The sequence below is a fragment of the Dama dama genome, chromosome 18 (assembly GCF_033118175.1).
Source record: "Dama dama isolate Ldn47 chromosome 18, ASM3311817v1, whole genome shotgun sequence".
NCBI lineage: Eukaryota > Metazoa > Chordata > Mammalia > Artiodactyla > Cervidae > Dama > Dama dama.
Genome location: NC_083698.1, coordinates 45955690 through 45975004, shown reverse-complemented (window position 1 = coordinate 45975004; position 19315 = coordinate 45955690). Strand labels below are relative to the sequence as shown.

General features: G+C 35.7%; 1 protein-coding gene across 1 annotated transcript in view; it reads left to right on the top strand.

The window, feature by feature from the left end:
- Window positions 1-19315, top strand: part of COG5 (component of oligomeric golgi complex 5) — a 272387-nt gene that overhangs the window by 177996 nt on the left and 75076 nt on the right. Inside the window, exon 11 of the mRNA XM_061165241.1 lies at window positions 2464-2545. Coding sequence (XP_061021224.1) covers window positions 2464-2545 — 82 coding nt within the window. The remainder of the gene's footprint in view (window positions 1-2463; window positions 2546-19315) is intronic.

Here is a 19315-nt window from a genome sequence, read left to right as displayed (position 1 = left end):
GTCAATTTACTATTATACCTGAGAATTTTGTATTTGTATGCTTAAGCAAGATTGACCTATTTTCTTATTTAATTGTGTGTGTGTGTGTGTGTGTGTGTATAGAAGCATATATATATATATATATGCACGTGTATTTGTGTGTGTATATATATATATATATATATATATATATATATATATAGTCATCAAATGTTCTGCATCTTAGCTTTCAGATTTTTACCATTATGATGTTACCTGTGGACTTGTCATATATGGCCTTTATTATGTTGTGATAATTTCCTAGCTTATTGAGTGGTTTTATCATGAAAGTGTGTTGACCTTTGTCTAATGCTATTTTGTCTATCAGTTGAGATGATCATGTGGTTTTGTCCTTCATTTTGTTAATGTGATGTATTATAGTGATTCTTTAATTTGATGAAAAAGTTTTTTAAACTAAAGTTTATAATCAGTTACAATGTTGTATTAGTTACAGTACAGCAAAGTGATTCAGTTATAGTTTTATATATAGTATATATAGATACTTCTCCAGATTCTTTTCCATTAGAAGTTATTGCAAGATATTGAATGTAATTCCTTGTGCTATTATAGGTCCTTGTTGGAAAAACATCCATTTTAGGCTATATGATATACAATGCATCTGCTTACCAATGCAGGAGACATAGGAGATGCAGGTTCGATCTCTGGGTCCAGAAGATCCCCTGGAGGAGGAAATGGCAACCCATTCCAGTATTCTTGCCTGGAACATTCCATGGACAGAGGAGCCTGGCAGACTGCAGTCCATAGGGTTGCAGAGTCGGACACCACTGAGCAACTGAGCATGCACACATACAATATACATATTGCATAAAATCTTGGTGATCTGAATCTGCTTTTTGATCCCTGAGTAAGAAACTAGCAATTATTTGATTTTCCTATTTTTCTGATACACAATACCCATTTGAAATCAAAACAAAAGACTTACTAAAGAAACAAATAACAAGGAAAATAGATATGTATGTAGATATAGAAGTGAGAAATCAGTATTTTTCATAGTTCATTTTCTTTATAACCTTGAAAAGTAGAATTTCATTTTTGCAAGTGCAAAACTAAAACAGAATTAATGAATTTCTTAATTATTCTTTTTTATGAGAGTAGTCATATTTGAGCATTATACATATTTATGTGATTAAAGTGAACCATGTGAAATTGGCATTCTTGTACTTCAAAAATAGAATATCAACAATTTGATATTATATACCACACATGTAGAAGTTCATTAAAGGACTTGGTAAAATTTCTAGAAGTGCCATTTTGCTTTAACAGTATTAAAATGCTTTCTTATTTTAACAAATGATACTTAAACTAATGTTTATCCTTTCTTGTACTAATTACTTTCTAAAATATGTATTAACAGTTGAATGATAGTATCCTGCTAAGCTGAGTAATAGTAATTTGTACTCAGTCATATCCTACTCTTGTGACCCCATGGGCTGTAACCTGCCAGGCTCCTCTGTCCATGAAATTGTCCCAGCGAGAATACTGGAGTGGGTTGCCATTTCTTATTCCAAATAGTAATTTCTGTGACTTAAAAAAGAAAACACAAAATTATATCTATTATTCAGGCAGTTCTCTTTTGTAGTTGCTGAATTATATCCTGCTGGTCAGTCTTAATCTAAGTATGCTTGTTCTTCATTTTCTTATGGTCACACAAATTGCCTTTTGTATATAAAATGATGATGATAATTGTTATAGTAATAACTAACATTCACTGAGGGTTTATTACATGTTAAGAACTGTCCCAAGAGTTCACTTTTTTTTTTTTTTTTTTTAACTTTTAGGGGTGAGGACCACTAGTTTATTAAAAACATATGAAAATTTAATTTACTCTTCTAAGTAACAATTTTTATCTAAATTAAGTAGTAAATGGCACCAACATGAGTACAAGTCAAATGTTGCTGAATATATTAAATGTGAACTTAAATTTGATAAATATAGAAATATTTTCTTTCCTTTGAATTTCTTCCCCAGTAAGTTTTTTTTTTTTTTTCATTTATTTTTATTAGTTGGAGGCTAATTACTTTACAGTATTGTAGTGGTTTTTGTCATACATTGACATGAATCAGCCATGGATTTACATGTATTCCCCATCCTGATCCCCTCTCCCAAGAGTTCACTTTTAAAAACTTTAAAAATCCTCATAATAATTCTGCAGTGTAGGTACTGTTACCATAGTCATACAATGATTTAGCAACTTGCTCAAGCTCACTCAGCTAGTAAGTAGCAGAGAATGATGGTGACTGATTATCTGAACATGAGATGTGATTTGAATCATCTATACATTTCTATGTAGTTACTTAATAATTTCGTTGTTTGATAGATGTCTTAGGAATTTTGACTTAAATACATTTTTAATACATTGTCAATGCTATATCTTATCCATTATCATTAAAAAAAATAATAGACCCCCTTTTTTTTGGGCCACAGGATGGACAGGCTGAAATTTTATATACATTTTGGAATGCAGTTACTCAAGCACTTTCTTCTCAATTTCAGACAGCAACAAATTGTAAGTATAGTATTTATATTGCAAATTGATTTCAGCGTTTTTCAGTTACTTCAAGAAGTTTTGATCTATTGGTTTATAGAACATATCTTGCAGAAACTCCTGGGTAATTGTCACTTCTTATGTTACCTGTATGTTCAGTTATATAAGCAATAAGTTCTTTTCTTTACTTTTAAAATACTTAGAATATGAAATGAAATTCTTCAGAAGAGTAAGTTAATTCTCCATAATTCAACCAGGGGAACTCTGAATTTTTTCTGTGTGAAAGGATGTTTGATGTTGAAGAATTTTATTAATGCTTGTAGAGTATTTTAATTAGAGTATTTTAGTTCCTAACTAAGAGATATTAAGACACAGAGACCTTATAGTTTTTTTCCTTTTTGTAAAAATGAAGATTTGATGAATGAACAGGTGAAATGCCCACGAGTTAAAAGTTACTTAACCAAATATGATCCAAAAATCTCTCAGTTTGTTTTTGTCGTGAAATAATGGCACAAGGTAGTTCTAAACAGTGAAATATACAAACTAGCTAATATCATGGAAGTGTTTTTGTCTAATCACTGAATATAAGAGCATTAAATGTATGGAGACTTTTTAAAAGACTTGAGAGTTTGTGTGTAGTTAAATTTTTATTCACAAACATTTACTGAAAGTACTAGTATATGTAAGCATTACTGAGTCCCTGGCAGTCCTGGGTGAGTAACCACAGGACCTGCTTTCCTGCTTCTATTTGTAAAGAGCTGTGCAGCAAGGTAGTGACCACAGAAGTCTTCATTCCTGTGTGGTCGGAGAGAACTTATGCAGAGGGTTTATTTAGGACTGATTCTCTCCATTTTCTTCTACGAATCACTCTACTCCGAGAATACTGTGCTTTTCTCTGCTTTATGTATCTGTTTGGTCATCTTTTTTAATATGTAATTTACATGTATTTACCAACTTTAAGCAGAGGATTCTATGAGTTTTTGACAAGTGTTTACATCCTTATAATTGCCATTATAAGACATAGAACATTTTCATCACCCCCAAATGTCCTTCATGTACTCCTAGTCAATTTCTTATTCCTGTGTCTTGGCTCCTGGCAGCTAATGGTAAGTTTTCTGTCAGTATAAGTTAGCTTTTCATGGATTTTGATAAAACTGGACTCATGCAGTATGAAAACTTTTATAGCAATGTATAGTTATTTTAAGATTTATTCATGTTGTTGCATGTTCCAGAAGTCTATTTTTATTTCTGACTAAACTTTCATTGTATAGATATATGCTGTTTTTCTATTCCCCAGTTGGAGGATAACTGGGTTATTAAAGTTTGAGGTTATTATGAGTAAAGCTACTGTAATCCTTTACATACAGATCTTTTGTAGACATATGTCTTCATTCTCTTGGGTAAATGGTTGAGTGGAATTTCCTTATCATTTGATACGTATATGTTTACCTTCAAATAACTGTTGAACTGTTTCCTAAGATGAATGTATGATTTTTCATCCACATCAACAATGTATGATAATTCCTCTTCCTTTTTATCAATCCATGATATTGTTATTTTACTTTTAGCCATTCTTGTGTTTAGTAGATTTTCATTGTGGTTTTAACTTCCACTGGCCTAAAGACTAGTGATAACCATATTTTCACATTTATTTTCCATCTGTATATCTTTATTAATCAAGTGTTTCTAAAAAGTATTGACTTCTTAGCTTTATTTAATTTTTTAGCTTATTGCTTGTCTTCTTCTTCACACTTCCCTGGTGGCACAGTGATAAAGAATCTGCCTGCAATTTAGGAGACCCGGGGTTGGAGACTCGATCCCTGGGTTGGAAACATCTCTTGGAGGAGGAAATGGCAACCCACTCCAGTACTCTTGCCTGGAGAATTCCATGGACAGAGTAACCTGGTGGGCTACAGTCCATGGGGTCACAAAGAGTTGGACTCGACTGTGACTAACACTTTCGCTTTCACTGTCTTCTAATTATTGAGTCTTAAGATAATTTCATATATCTGGATTCAAAGTCCTTTCTCAGATGCTTGTTTTGCAAATACATCTGTCTGTGTTTGCCTTTTCATTTTCTTAACAGTATCTTCCAAATGACAAAAGTTTTATTTTTGAACCAGTGTAACTTATTGGTTTTTCTTTTGTAACTTTTGGAGGATTTTTTGACCTAAGAAATCTTTGTCTAACCTAACGCTGTAAGTACTTCCTCCTGTATTTTATTGTAGAAGTTTTACTAGATTCATTTGGAGTTAATTTTTGTGTATGGTATGAGATCATGGTCAAGGTTTATTTCTTTGCATGTGGATCTGTGATGCTACGGTTTGCCTGTTGACCTTCCTGGCACTTTAGTTGGATGTCATGTGGTTATATATGTGTAAGACTGTTTTTGGCTCTGCTTTGTTTTTTTTTTTTTAATGCACATCCATTTTTGTATAAATAACATATGATTTTCAGTCACTAAAGGAGAAATTATCTTTATTTACTTAATAATTTTGGTTATTCTAGTTTCTTACTCCATGCATGAAACTGTTTTTCATGAAACCAAATATCATCATGAAATTTTCTTTAATACTTTTACACTGTAAGCCAATTATGTTTAAAGAAATACATTTATTAATACTTACATACCAGTATGGAAACACAAAGATGTAAATTTACCTACAAAATATGTAATAATAATTACAAAATTTGTTAAAATCTTGGTTTTCAGAATAAAAGAAGGCTAATGTAAAAGTGCATTTATGGCTATTACAATATTTCTGCTTTCAGGCATTCACTGAAAATGTACTTTATCACTTTAAAGCCTTTACAGAAACCTTGGAGTTGTTGTAGACTGTATTTTACTTTCTTTATTTAATGAGTAAATTTAAATTTCATTTATAATACTTTTTCTCTCAATATGGAAGGAGTGTACCAAAGAAATAACCTTAGCATTATTGAAAAATTTCATACCTTTAATCATTACATCTTCCAGTATTATTTATAATTGGTTTACTTATCACATTTTTAGTAGAAACTGTATAAGGTAAGCGTCATCTCAAAAATCACAAATACTAAGAGAGTGTAACTCTGATGCTGAAAATTCAGCCTCTGTACACTTGTACTGAATCAAATCTCAGAGACAGAATTTTGGGTGAAGTAGAAAAGAATAGCATTATTACTTTGTCAGACACAGGGCAACACAGTGGGCTCATACCCTGAAAAACTTTGTGTTCCAACCTGGAGGGATTTGGTGAGGAGTTTTTATAGCAGTGGTTCAAGAGCAGGGTTGCTGATAAGGGTCAAGGTATGTGCAGGGCCTGGATTCCTTTAATATGGTGGTCTCCCCATAAGATATGGTTCTTTTTTTGTTGTTGTTTATTTTCTGGTTGCACTGGGTCTTCACTGTTACATGTGTGGTGGGCATGTTTAGCTATCCTGCGACATGTGGAATCTTCCCCAACCAGGAATCAAATGCAGGTCCCCAGCATTGGCAGGTGGATTCTTAACCACTGGACCACCAGGAAAGTCCTAAGCTGTGGTTCTTGAGGTTATCAAATTGTGACCTTTCTGCAATGAAGAATGCTTCATCAAGTAGTTCATCTTCCATTTTTGGGGTGTTTTAGTTCTGTAGAAGAGTTTTCAAAGATACTGTTACATGTATGCTTTTTAAAGCAGACCATGCTTCACATCTGCGTGTTTGTTTCTTGGAAGCTCCTCCTTTGTCTTTGCATCTTTTCCCTTCCCTTTTTAGCCACTGTTCAAATCCACCCTCTGGAACACAGGGAAGGTCAGGAAAGCAGGAGTCTACTCCCTACAAACACAGAATGGGGGATCCAAAGTCTTCCGTGCGTTGGAGCCCCCATGCTTCTGCTCATTTTCAACTCTAGGGAGTGGAACTGGAATGGAAATGCCCTTGTCTATAATTCAGTCCTGTGTCATTTCTGGGTCTGGTTGATTGAATTTTCTTCTCATCACTGATATTTTTCTCTACTTTTTTGTATATCTAAAAATTTGTGATTGAGTATCAGACATGAATTTTACCTTGTTTGGTACTAGATACTTTTGTCTTCCAGTCAATATTCTTACTCTTGGATACTGTCAATTTGCTGAAAAATAATTTTGATCCCTTTGAGTCTTGCTTTTTAGATTTATTGGCAAAACCTGAGCAGTGTTTACTTTGGAGATAATTATTTCCCACTGCTGAGGCTAGACTCGTATTACTCTACCAAATAGTTTTGGTTTTTTAGTTTGGCTTTAGGGAACAGGCACTCTTCCCAGTCTTGCATGAGGAACAGGTATATTCTCTTTAATCTTTATGCTTGTTTTTACCCCCGAAACTCTGGAAGTTTTCTCTCACATATACTGATTAGTGTTTTGCTGAATACTCAGGGTGAATCATTTGCAGATCTTTGCAGTTCTCTTTTTGTGCAGCTCTCTCTGGCATGTTGTCTTGTGAATTCTCATTGTCTTCCTGGTCTTGAGGACCACTGAGGGAGAAAGATTGCTTCCACTTTCCTGTGCCATAGCCTGGAAACAACTGCCAGCAGTCACAGGGTCCACTCATTTGTTTCCTGTTTCTCCAGGATCACATTGTGTTCAGTGTTTTAAAAATCATTATATCATATCATATCATCACCTTGTTTGTCTTTTGGTTATTTCAGAGAGGAGAGTAATTCTTGTTCATGTTACCACATCTTACCAGTAGCAGAAGTCTGTCATCTAGCTTTAAGAACAGTTTTTATAAGTGCATTTCAAAATACTGAGTTGGCCGGAAAGTTCATTCGGGTTTTCCTTAAGAAGTTATGGAAAAACCCAAATGAACTTTTTTGGCCAACCCAATATTACGTAGGGTGTGCGTGTGTGTGTGTGTGTGTGTTTGTTTGTGTGTGTATGCACACTTAATGGTACCATCATCTACTTATCTTTGGTCATCTGCTTTCTTATTTTCTGTAACCATTACAAACCCTTGGCTCTTTCCACATGCCCTCCTTTTTCCCAGTGCCCACTTTGAGTAACTAACCTTTTCTCTTGGGTCAGCAGGACAATTAATGTCATTAAGAAACTCAGAAGTCTGTAACTGTCCTCCAAAGAAAAGCCTGATTTCCTCCCTGTGGGCCTTGAAGAGTAAGATGACTTTCTTCTTCAAAGCCACCAAGTTACTGATGGACACCTGATCCTTTGTTTAAACCCGTCCTCTCAGCGACATTATTCTCTTTTTGATTTTGCATTTCCACTTTTCTTTTGATCTTTCCCCCTTTGATATAAACCTATTTCAGTGCTCTAATCTAATTAAAGCTATAGAGTTTCTTTTTAGTTGCTGTCTAATCTGTCCTCTTTTATTCTAACTTCTCAAAAGAGTAGTTTACATTTTTTGTCTTCAATTTTATTCCATTGATTTCTCAACTTGGTGAACTCTTGCATTCTACTGAAATTGCTCTCAATGAAGCAAGCAATGACCTACCTCTTAATTACCAAATCCAGTGGATATGTTTCACTTCTTATCCTATGGAACCTATTTGACTTGTGTAGTCAAAGAAGCTAGTGAGAGGAAATACAATATTTTTAGGCAGAAAACCCCATTAATATTTACATTCGGAGTAGTTGGTTGCTTCTATTAACATTATTACTGTAATAACTTCCTTTGGGAGAACTCTTAGTGGCTCAGAGGGTAAAGAATCTATCTGCAGTGCAGGAGACTCAGGTTCGATCTATCCGTGGTTTGGGAAGATCCCCTGGAGAAGGGAATGGCTACCCACTCCAGTGTTCTTGCCTGGGAAAGCCCATATACAGAGGAGCCTGCTAGAGTACAGTCCCTGGGTTGCAAAGAGTTGGACTTAACTGAGCAACTAACACAACACAAAATAAGTTTAAAAAAACTTTTTTAAAATAAAAGTTTGAGGAAAATATTACAAAATTAACATAAAGTGAGAAACACCTAAGAAGCTGTTGGGCTGCACCCTGCAGGCCTACAAGGCCTGTGCTTGCTTAGTTTTAAGACTAAAGAGAGAGCTGGAGTCTATTTATATAGCACAAACAGTCCGTGAAATGTAATGTAGTAATTGTTAAAATTATAGACAGGCAATATTAAGAAAATGCAACCATCTGCAGAGTTGAATATTATACACAATGTAACAGATTGTATAAGTAAGTAAGATTTTGGCAGAAAATACCTAGAGGAAAAATTTCCTAGTTAGGAACATGTTCTTTCTGATTATAAATGTTCATGCTTAGTAAAAAGAATTTCTACTTGATATAATAAGATATATCTATGGGTTTGACAATGAATTTACTTTTTTAAAAAGGAAAGGGGCCTGAATTTGTGATTATGAAGATTCAGAATAGCTTCTGCCAGACATGTGCAGCTTTAATTGTCTATGGCTGGTAGTTATTTCCAAGATGATTTCTAAGATTTATGTCTGTTACCTCTCTATTGTAGTTTCCAGATAATAACAGTTGTTTACCAGCCTGTTGGGTTATGGTACACATATTTTCAAGTCTCATTAGAAACAAGCAAAATAAATATTACATCGAAAAGATGCTAGTGCCCTTTTATAAAAGCTTAAAAAGATTTTTTGAAATATGCTTAAAATCTTCTGGCAAGTAAATCTGTTTTAAAATATTTAAAGCCCTTTGTGCAGTTTTAGTCTCTCAGAAGTCTTAAGCAAAAAAAAAAAAAAAAAGGAAGTCTTAAGCAACTGAAAGACTTGTGTCATAGAATTAAGAGAACTACACAGTATATATTTCTAGTGCTTTGGAAAATCATACGTAAATTGGAGAGATACTTTAGGAGATATGCACATTTGAAGATTTAGGAAGCTTTCAGACTTAAAATGTATGCTAAAACTCATTACCTTTACTTTTAAAAAACACAGTAATAAATCAGGAGTCCAATCTTGCCAGGAAATAGAGGGATAAGCAAGCTATGCATTTATAAATACTTTATTTAATGTATATTTAAAAAATGTTAGAATGTTTTCCCAATTTGTCCCACCTGTGCCTACCCCACTGTGTCTACATGTCCATCTCTATGTCTGCCTCTCTATTCCTGCCCTGCAAATAGATTTATCTATACTGTTTTTTTTCTAGATTCCATATATCTGCATTAATATACAGTGTTTTTCTCTTTCTGACTTCAGTCTGTAGGACAGACTCTAGGTCTATCCACATCACTACAAATGACCCAGTTTCTTTCCATTTTATGACTGATATTCCATTGTATGTATGTACCACATCTTCTTTATCCATTCATCTGTCAGTGGACGTTTAGAATGCTTCCATGTCCTGGCTATTGTAAATAGTGCTGCAGTGAATTTTGAGATACATGTGTCTTTTTGAATTATGGTTTTCTCAGGGTATATGCCCAGTAGTGGGATTGCTGGATCATATGGTAGTTCTAATTTTAGTTTTTTAAGGTACCTCCATACTGTTCTCCATACTGGCTGCATCATTTTACAGTTCTACCAAGAGTGCAAGAGAGCTCCCTTTTCTCCACACCTTCTTCAACATTTATTGTTTGTAGATTTTTTGACGATGGCCGTTCTTAGCACTGTGAGGTGGTACCTTATTGTAGTTTTGATTTGCATTTCTCTAATAATGAGAGATATTGAGCATCTTTTCAAGTGTTTGTTGGCCAACTGTATTTTCTGTGTTTTGTTGACCATTCTGGTAGATGTTGAGTCAAATCACATTGTGCTTTAATTTTTATTTTCTTGTGATTAATGATATTACTCACTTTTCCATATGTACATTGGCCATCTGCATATACTCTTTTAAAAATGTTATTTTCTATAGCATTATCTGTCTTAACTGATTTATAGGGTTTCATTTACATATTATGAAATATTTTGTTTGTTTCTTTTCTCTCCCTTTGGATGACAGGTAATTGCTGTTTTAATGAGACAGTCTGTCTCTAATTCTCCCCTTTACTTAGGCATGCTTCTCCCAAGTTTTTTTTAATTTTCTTTTTAAGATTTTTTTTTGTGACAATTTTAGAAGTCTTCATTGACTTTGTTACAGTATTGCTTCTGTTTTATGTTTTGGTTTTTTGGCTGTGAGTTATCCAAACCAGGGATGAAACTCCCTCCCCCTGCTGTGGAATGTGAAGTCTTACCACCGGATTGTGAGGGAAGTCCCTTGTCCCAGGCTTTTAATTGAGAGATTGGAGGGTCTTTGTCCCCTCAGCCCTGAAATATTGAAGTTGATATAGTTCTGTTCTCCAGAGGTTTCCAGACAAGCTCTTTAGGCTCCCACCAGAATCTGTTGGATGTCTTCATGGCAAGGAAGATCTGCCTGTCTCTGTTGGTAGGCGTGTTCTCTCATCTTAGGTTTCCTATGATATGTTTCCACAAATATGAAGGATATTTTAACTTCTGTTCTTTGAAGCTTTGGACCTAGTTCCCCAGCTTCCCTTGCAACTATATAACTGAGTTGGTCTTCTATAAGCTACTCAGGTTGAGACTTGTTAAGTTTCAAAATGTTCATTCCAGTCTCATAAATCACCGAAAGCCTTTCCTGTTTTCGTCTTCTCCAGCAAAGGTTCTCTGTATGGGGCAAGCTTGACTTTTTAAAAATATGTCTGCCTTCTTTAGTTGTTACCTTGGGAGCACTGGTCTGCCGCCGCTCTTCTTGCCCGTCTCCCTCAGGATACAGTCCCAACGTGTTGTTCTTTTTGGTTCCTTCCTATCCGCTTAGCACTATGTTTCTCCCTTCTAATTTTTTAAAAAAATTTCGTCCTGGAGCTTTAGTTCTTGAATGAATCACCCTCTTTCTTCTCAGTATTTACCAATACTGAAGCACCTGTCTGTAATCCTCCTCTTTATCTGGATAATTCACATTCATCTTTTCAGTGTTCCTTGATTCTTCCCTCTTCATCATTGCACTCAAATATGGGTATGGCATCCTCTGTCTGCTCCCACAAAACTCTAACATGTTCCCAGTTTTAATCCTTAATGGCTAACCTCCTTGCTTGTCCGTATCTCCTGCTAGGCTGTAGAGAAACCATCTCTGTGTGCCTCTGTTCCATGTTATATTCCTGTCACTTACATGGCACAGTGCTCAATACAAAATAGATATCCTGTTGAAATGGATTCCTAAAGTGTTACTTTAATAGTAAAGGCTTTATGTGTTAGGAAATCTGAGGAAAATGCAAACTGTAAAATAGAAATACTTTTCATTAAAAAAATAGCACATATAAGGTAAATGAGACCCTAAAATATGAAATACTTTTAGAAAACAAACAGTATGTATATGGGGTAAACAGGGATACAAAAGCATGATTATTATAGGATATTTTTTACTTTTTTCCTTATGCCTTCATTTATTTGATATTTTAAAGTACTTTATATCATTAGTTATAAACTGTGAGACAGTTTTCATTGAGCTAAAACAAGACTAGGCTACTTAATTAAATCTTCCATAAAAATTTGTTGAATGGATAAGTATGATCCTGTAGTTATGGAAATGAGTGAAGTGCTCAGGGTTGAAGAGTAGATTGAGATAAAAAAGAGCTCAGAGGAGAAAATCCCCACTTTACCTCACATAGCAGGGTAAATTTCAAGTAGACCAAAGAATTAAATATAAAATATAAAGCTATTCAAATGCTAGCAGAAACACAAGTGAGCAAGCTAGATCTAGGGGAAATTTCTCTGATTTAATTTCTAGAAGCAATGATGAGAAGATTGATAATTTGACTGTGTTAAAAATTTTACATGGCCAAAAAACTCTTAAGCAAAATAAAATAACAAATGAGAAAAATATAACTTTACCTAAATGAAAAAGAGTTAGTACATAAAAAATCTTCTAAAATAAGAAAAAAGACCAACAACCCTACCAAAATAGTATAAATACATCTTGTTTGTAAAAGATTCTCAGTGTTATCATATATAGAAAAATGCAAAATAAAAGTATACAGAAACACCATTTCTCATCTATCAATTGTTCAGTCGCTCAGTTGTGTCCTCCTCTTTGTGACCCCATCAAATTAGCCATAAGTAAAAAGAAGTTTGATAACACACTCTGCTGGCAAGCCTGTATGGAAATAGTCACCCTCACACATTATTCATTAGCATCCAAACCTTAGAAGAATTTCTAACAAAATTATCTAACAAAATAGATAAGGATCTAACAAAATTATATAAGCAGTTGCTTCGTGTCTCTTGTGGCTCAGCTGGTAAAGAATCCGCCTGCAATACAGGAGATCTGGGTTCAGTCCCTGAGTTGGGAAGATCCCCTGGAGAAGGGAAAGGCTACCCACTCCAGTATTATGGCCTGGAGAATTCCATGAACTGTATAGTCCATGGGGTCACAAAGAGTCGGACACAACTGAGTATACATCATATTGCCATACAAATTCATATGATACATATGTAGTAGGCTTATCAGAAATTATAGACTGTGGAAACAGATCAAATCTCTTAACTGCTGCAGTGGTTTTCAACTTAGTTGCATATTAGAATCACTTAAAGAGTATTTAAAAATCTCACAGTCTATACTGCAATTGCATTAACGTCTCTGAGTTGAGACCCAAGCATCAGGACTTTTTTTAGGCTTCCAAAGTTGTTTCAGTGTGCAGCCAAGGTTGAAATGTATTGTTTTAGATCCAGCTGATAATTTACAGGAAATACAGGGATCCAAGGGTGCAGTAAGCAAAATTCAGACTGGGAAGCTCTGGAGGATATATGACCCAATTTCTTAAATAAAGAATTAAAAGGAATAAAAAAGAGAGGAACTATAGATGGGGCTTGATGATATATCAGATAATTATAATATATGGATTATTTATGGGTCCTAAATAAACAAGCTAAAAAAAAAAATCACAAGTCAGTCATACAGATGCTGTCACTGATTGTTAATTTTGTAAAGTGTGATAAGAGAACTATGGTTACTTTTTTAAAATAGTCTTTACTATCAGAGATACATGCTGAAGTATTTATGGATGAAATAATACGATGTTGTCATTTGCTCCAAAATAACTGGCAGCAGTCAAGGAAAATTGGCTAGGGTTATGATAGGTAAAACAGCATCAAGCTGGTAAGTGGTGATAACCCCAGACACACAGTCTATCCCTTTCATTCCCTGCTCCCCCTTGGCACCTGCAAGTCTGTTGTCTATGTCTGTGAGTCTGTTTCTGTTTTGTAGATAGGTTCATTTGATACTGTGACTTTAACCAAAATAGTTTCAGTGGCATTGTGGCAGTTGGAAGTTGGGTTATAGCCTGGAGGAGGCAAGAAGATGTATGTAGACTATGATTATAAGTGGTGACAGGACTGTGGCTACTCATTAACTGTTGGAAGGTCAAGGGGAAGTGTTTGCCATATTATTTGTATTTTTGATTTTTTATACAATCAGAGATTGTTTCAGTCCCCTGAAAATACAGGGGAGAGTAATAGAGGAGGAGCTGAAATAGAATGAGATTAAGTGTGGAAGTTGAATAATTGGTCATGTATAGAATGGACACTTGTTCCTATGAAGAAAGTTAAAGACAAACATTTTTAGGGGAATAGAGGGTAAGAAGTTGAAGGTGACCTTTATTTTTGTTGCACCTTTTATTGTGAGATAATGAGGGTGGTCATCTTCATATCATAAATGGATTCAAAGTTAACTAATTAAGAGTTTGGAGAAGAATGTGTATGCTTTGTATTCCTGTTAAAATGGAAGGGTATGGTATAGAATACATACCCAGTTGGTATTGGATACCATACTTTGTATTGCTGTTATTATGAAAAAACAAAACCTTAAAAAAATCTCGTTGGCGCTGTATCTGGATATTTTCAGACAGTTATTGCATCTTAATTGTGTGTGTGTATGTGTGTGTGTAGTGTAGTTTGTGCAAGTGGCTAATATTAGATTGTGTGTGCTTTTTTTAAACTCAGTTTCTTCATTCAAAGCTTAATGTTTTAGGCTTTGGTCAGATTTTCCATCTAAAGCTTTCATTTTAATATCTGTTCATCTTAAATAGGGCTTCTCTGAGTTTTAAAAAGGTCTGTTTTCTATTCTGATTTTAGTTTTATTAAATCATAACTTTAAAATTAAATCAAAAGACATATTAATCCTCAATAAAATACATTTATAATTAGTTTTAGGTCATATAAACATTGATTGCTTTTTAATATATAACTTGGACCATACATTTCTGGAACTTAGAAGGAAAAGTTCTTTTTATGAGTAATGGGAAAATTCATTACCTTGTATGCAATTGACTTACCATTATTTTATTCTGGAACTATTTCTGTAGTATATTTGGTCTATTTTTCAACAATACTGTAAATGATTTTTTATATAAAACTGTTAATTAGGAAGGAGTAACATAGTCTGTGTTAGTCGCTCAGTCGACTAGCTAACCATGGGGTCCATGCGACCCCATGGACTGTAGCCACCAGGATCCTCTGTCCATGGAAATCATCAGGCAGGAACACTGGAGTGGGTTTTTATTCCCTTCTCCAGGGAATCTTTCTGACCCAGAAATTGAACCCAGGTCTCCCACATTGTAAGCAGCTCTTTACTGCCTGAGCCACCAGGTCTATAATCTGTCCGTATTTGAAAAGTAGGTCTTTGTCAGACTGCTGGTGGCCCTCAGCATTTGCCTTTTTATAATTTTTATTGATGTGAATGAAGTGTCGTTTATTTTATCAGGGCAGATAGATTGTAAGATGGCTCCCATTGATCCCTCTCTCCTGATATTTACACCCTTGTGTAATCTTTTCCCCTTGACAGGTACAACTTGTTTGTAATCTATAGATCATGCAAAGAAGAGGTCCCTTGTATGATTAGGTAACATAAGAGCATAATTTCCATTTTACTAGCAAGCACTCTCTATTGCCTTCTTGGATTACAAGCTTTGATAAAGTAAGCAGTCATATTGGAGTGGTCCACTTGTATGGTTGACCCCTTGCCAACAGCAAACTAGGAACTGAGACCCTCAATCCAGTTCAGTTAATCAGGAACTGAATCCTGACAACAACCACATGAGCTTGGAATCTTCTCCCCGAGTTAAGCCTTCTGATGAGACTCCAGCCATGGCTGACAGCTTGATTGGAGTCTTATGAGAGACCCTGAAGCAGAGGACCTGGCATGTCTGACTCATAGAAACTGTCATGAAACAAGTGCTCAGGCCTGGTGCACTGGGAAGACCCAGAGGAATCGGGTGGAGAGGGAGGTGGGAGGGGTGATCGGGATGGGGAATACGTGTAAATCTATGGCTGATTCATATCAATGTATGACAAAACCCACTGAAATGTTGTGAAGTAATTAGCCTCCAACTAATAAAAAAAAAATAAGATAATAATAAAAAAAAAAGAAAGAAACTGTGAGATAATAAATGTATGTTTTTTAAAATAAGCAGCTACATTGTGGCAGTTTATTGTGTAGCAATATATATCTAATGCAACTATGAAACAGAAAATACTTTCTAAGACATACCAAACCCTCCTTTACTTTCATAGTACTAGATGATTTAGGTGCAAGACAGGTTTTGGGAACTGAGCCTATTAGGAAAGGAATGAACTAGAAATGAGGAGCAGTGTACTTAAAAAGGAGAGACTTAACTTAGCTATGGAGGCTCACTCTCTCAGGTCAAGAGCATGACAGGTTATTAAAATAAGAGCAGCAACCTCTGCTGGGATTGTCTACCTCACATCTTTTGCATCTACTGTTTCTTCCATCCGAATCAGTCTTTCCCCAGGCATCCAAATGGGTCACATCCTTACTTCACTCAGAGAGGCCCTCCCTGTCGTCAGTAAATAAAATGCTGCTGCCTATCTCCAGATTACTATGATGGTGTGGTCAGCCACCCAGAGTCAGACATTCTGGAGTATGAAGTCAAGTGGGCCTTAGGAAGCACTGCTGTTAATAAAGCTAGTGGGTGCTGTGGAATTCCAATAAAACTATTCAGAACCGAAAGGATGATGCCAATCAAGGTGTTGCATTCAATATGTTAGCAAATCTGGAAGACCCATCAGTGGTCATAGGACTTGAAAAGGTCAATCCTCATCCCAGTTCCTAAGAAGGGTAGTACTAAAGAATGTGCTAACCATTGGACAGCTACACTCATCTCCATGATAGTAAGGTCATGCTTAAAGTCTTGCTTGCTCAGCATCAGATTTATGTGAACCAAGAACTTCCAGATGTCCAAGTTGAGTTTAGAAAAGGCACAGGAACCATAGATCAAATTGCCAACATTCACTTGATCATAGAGAAAGCAAGGGAATTCCACAAAAGCATCTACTTATGTTTCATTGACTACAAAGACTAAAGCCTTTGACTGTGTGGATCATAACAAACTGTGGAAAGTTCTTAAAGAGATGGCAATACCAGACCAATACCTGTCTCCTGAGAAACCTGTATGTGGGTTAAGAAACAACAGTTAGAACCCTGTATGGAACAACTGACTGGTTCAAGATGAGAGAGGAGTATGACAGGGCTGTCTGCTGTCACCCTGTTTGTTTAATCTGTACATGAGCACATTATAAGAAATGCCAAGCTGGATGAGTTACAAGCTGGAATCAGAATAGGCAGGAGAAACATCAGCAACCTCAGATACACCGATGATACCACTCTAATGACAGAAAGTGAAGAGGAACTAAAGAGCCTCTTGTTGAGGGTGAAGGGGGAGAGTAAAAGAGCCAGCTTAAAACTAAATATTTAAAAAACTAAGATCATGGCATCCGGCCCCATTACTGCATGTCAAATAGAAGGGAAAAAGGTGAAAGTAGTGACAGATTTCCTTTTCTTGGGCTCCAAAATCACCGTGGACAGTGACTGCAGCCATGAAATCAGAAGACTATTGCTTCTTAGCAAGAAAGCGATGACAGACCTAGGCAGTATGTTGAAAAGCAGAGACACTACTCTGCTGACAGAGATCCTTATAGTCAAGGCTAGGATCTTCCCAGTGTCATGTATGGTTATGAAAGCTGGACCATGAAGAAGGCAGAATGTCAAAAAATAGATGCCTTCAAACTGTGGTGCTGGAGAAGACTCCTAAGAGTCCCTTGGACCAAAAGGAGATGAAACCAGTCAATCTTAAGGGAAGTCAGTCCTGAATACTTGTTGGAAGGACTGATGCTAAAGCTGAAGCGCCAGTATTTTGATCATCTGATGTGAACAGCCGACTCATTGGAAAAGTCCCTGATGCTGGGAAAGATCGAGGGCAGAAGGAAAAGGGGGCATCAGAGGATGAGATGGCTGGATTTGGCATCAACAATGCAGTGGACATGAACTTGGGCAAATTTTGGGAGATGATGAAGGACAGGAAGGCCTGGCACGCTGCAGTCCATGGGGCTGCAGAGTCGGACATGACTGGGCAACTGAACAACAACATCACTATTCACTAACCTTGATATTATGTTACATTCTAATTTGTTTACTATCTTTCTCCTTCATTGGAGGGTAAGCTTCTCATGGGTAGGAACTTTGCTTCTTTTGTTCACTACTGCATATGCACCATTTGCAACAGCATTTGTCATATAGTAAATGATCAGCAAATACTTGTTTAGTCGATTAGTCTACCTTCCAGATTTCAACACTGACTAGGATTTGGTTGTCTGGAGATTGATGGGAGTTTTCAGGAGTGATGCCCTTTTTTGGTCAGGACTCCAGTCAACGGCTGAGAGATGAGGTGTTGCGTCTTCACACAGGAAGATGTGCTGGCAGAGTCGGACACACAGGCTGAGATTTAGCACGGCCACTCAAGACTAAGGCCAGGATCTGTGAGAGCGGCAGCTCTGGGATAAACCAGGGGGTCTAGGAGGAGTGAGGTAATGAAGTCTAGGCTTTTAGAATCTAGGGAAAAGATTTAATTCCATACCTAGGTCCTTCTTCATTCTTTTTTCAGTTTGTTCATTTAGTAATTCAATGCCTGGTGTTATTCTAGGTAAAGGAAATACAGAGACAAATCAAATAGTATCCCTGTCTCATTAAACTTGCATTCTGAAGAGGGAACATAGACAGTCAACACAAACTAATAAATAATTTCTTAGAGTGTTCATTGCTATGAAGAAGTCTTCATAAAACAAGGTACTGAAATAAAGATGAGTTTCCTCTCCATGTTAGTGTCTATTTGGAGTCACTAGTTATTGCTCAAAAACAATGGAGCAATATTGCTCAGTTGCTCATATGAAGGCATGATCTGAGTAATGAATTACTTAGTAACTGGGAATTAGTAACCTGTCATTTTCTATCTGTAAATGATTTGTTAGATTATTAAGATATGCAGTTAAGTTCTACAGACATTTATCAAATAAATAATTTATTGTAATCAAGTTTATAGGTAATTGATGTGAACATTTTAAACCTACTTATAAAAGAAAGTAAAGTAGAATTTAACTTCAGGAATTACCACACACTATTTATTTGTAAACTTTAAATGTATTTAAATGTATTTAAGTAACTTAGAATCGATGAGTCAGACACATTTACTGAGATAATATAGTCAAAGTTTGTCTTTCTGAAACCCTCAACAGTGGATTGTTCTGCATAGATAAGATTTCTATCAAAGTGAGCATACTGTCCATTGAAAAGCAAAACTTAATTTATTCTGTCATTAAGAGATACTAACTTGATTTCTACTATGTCAAGCACTGTGTTGAGTACCACATATGCATTGAAGAAAACAAGTGTCATCCTTTTCTCATTGAGTTTATAGTCCAGTATGGGAAACATACATTACATAAATAAAATTGGACATTGTGGTAAATGGGAAGGCAAAAAGCACATTCCTGTAATGAAAGGAATATGATTTAGCTTTGAGGAGCTCAAGAACTGTGAAAGATCTGAGATATTTACCCTACTTGAAAGGGTAGCCTGCCAAAGTGC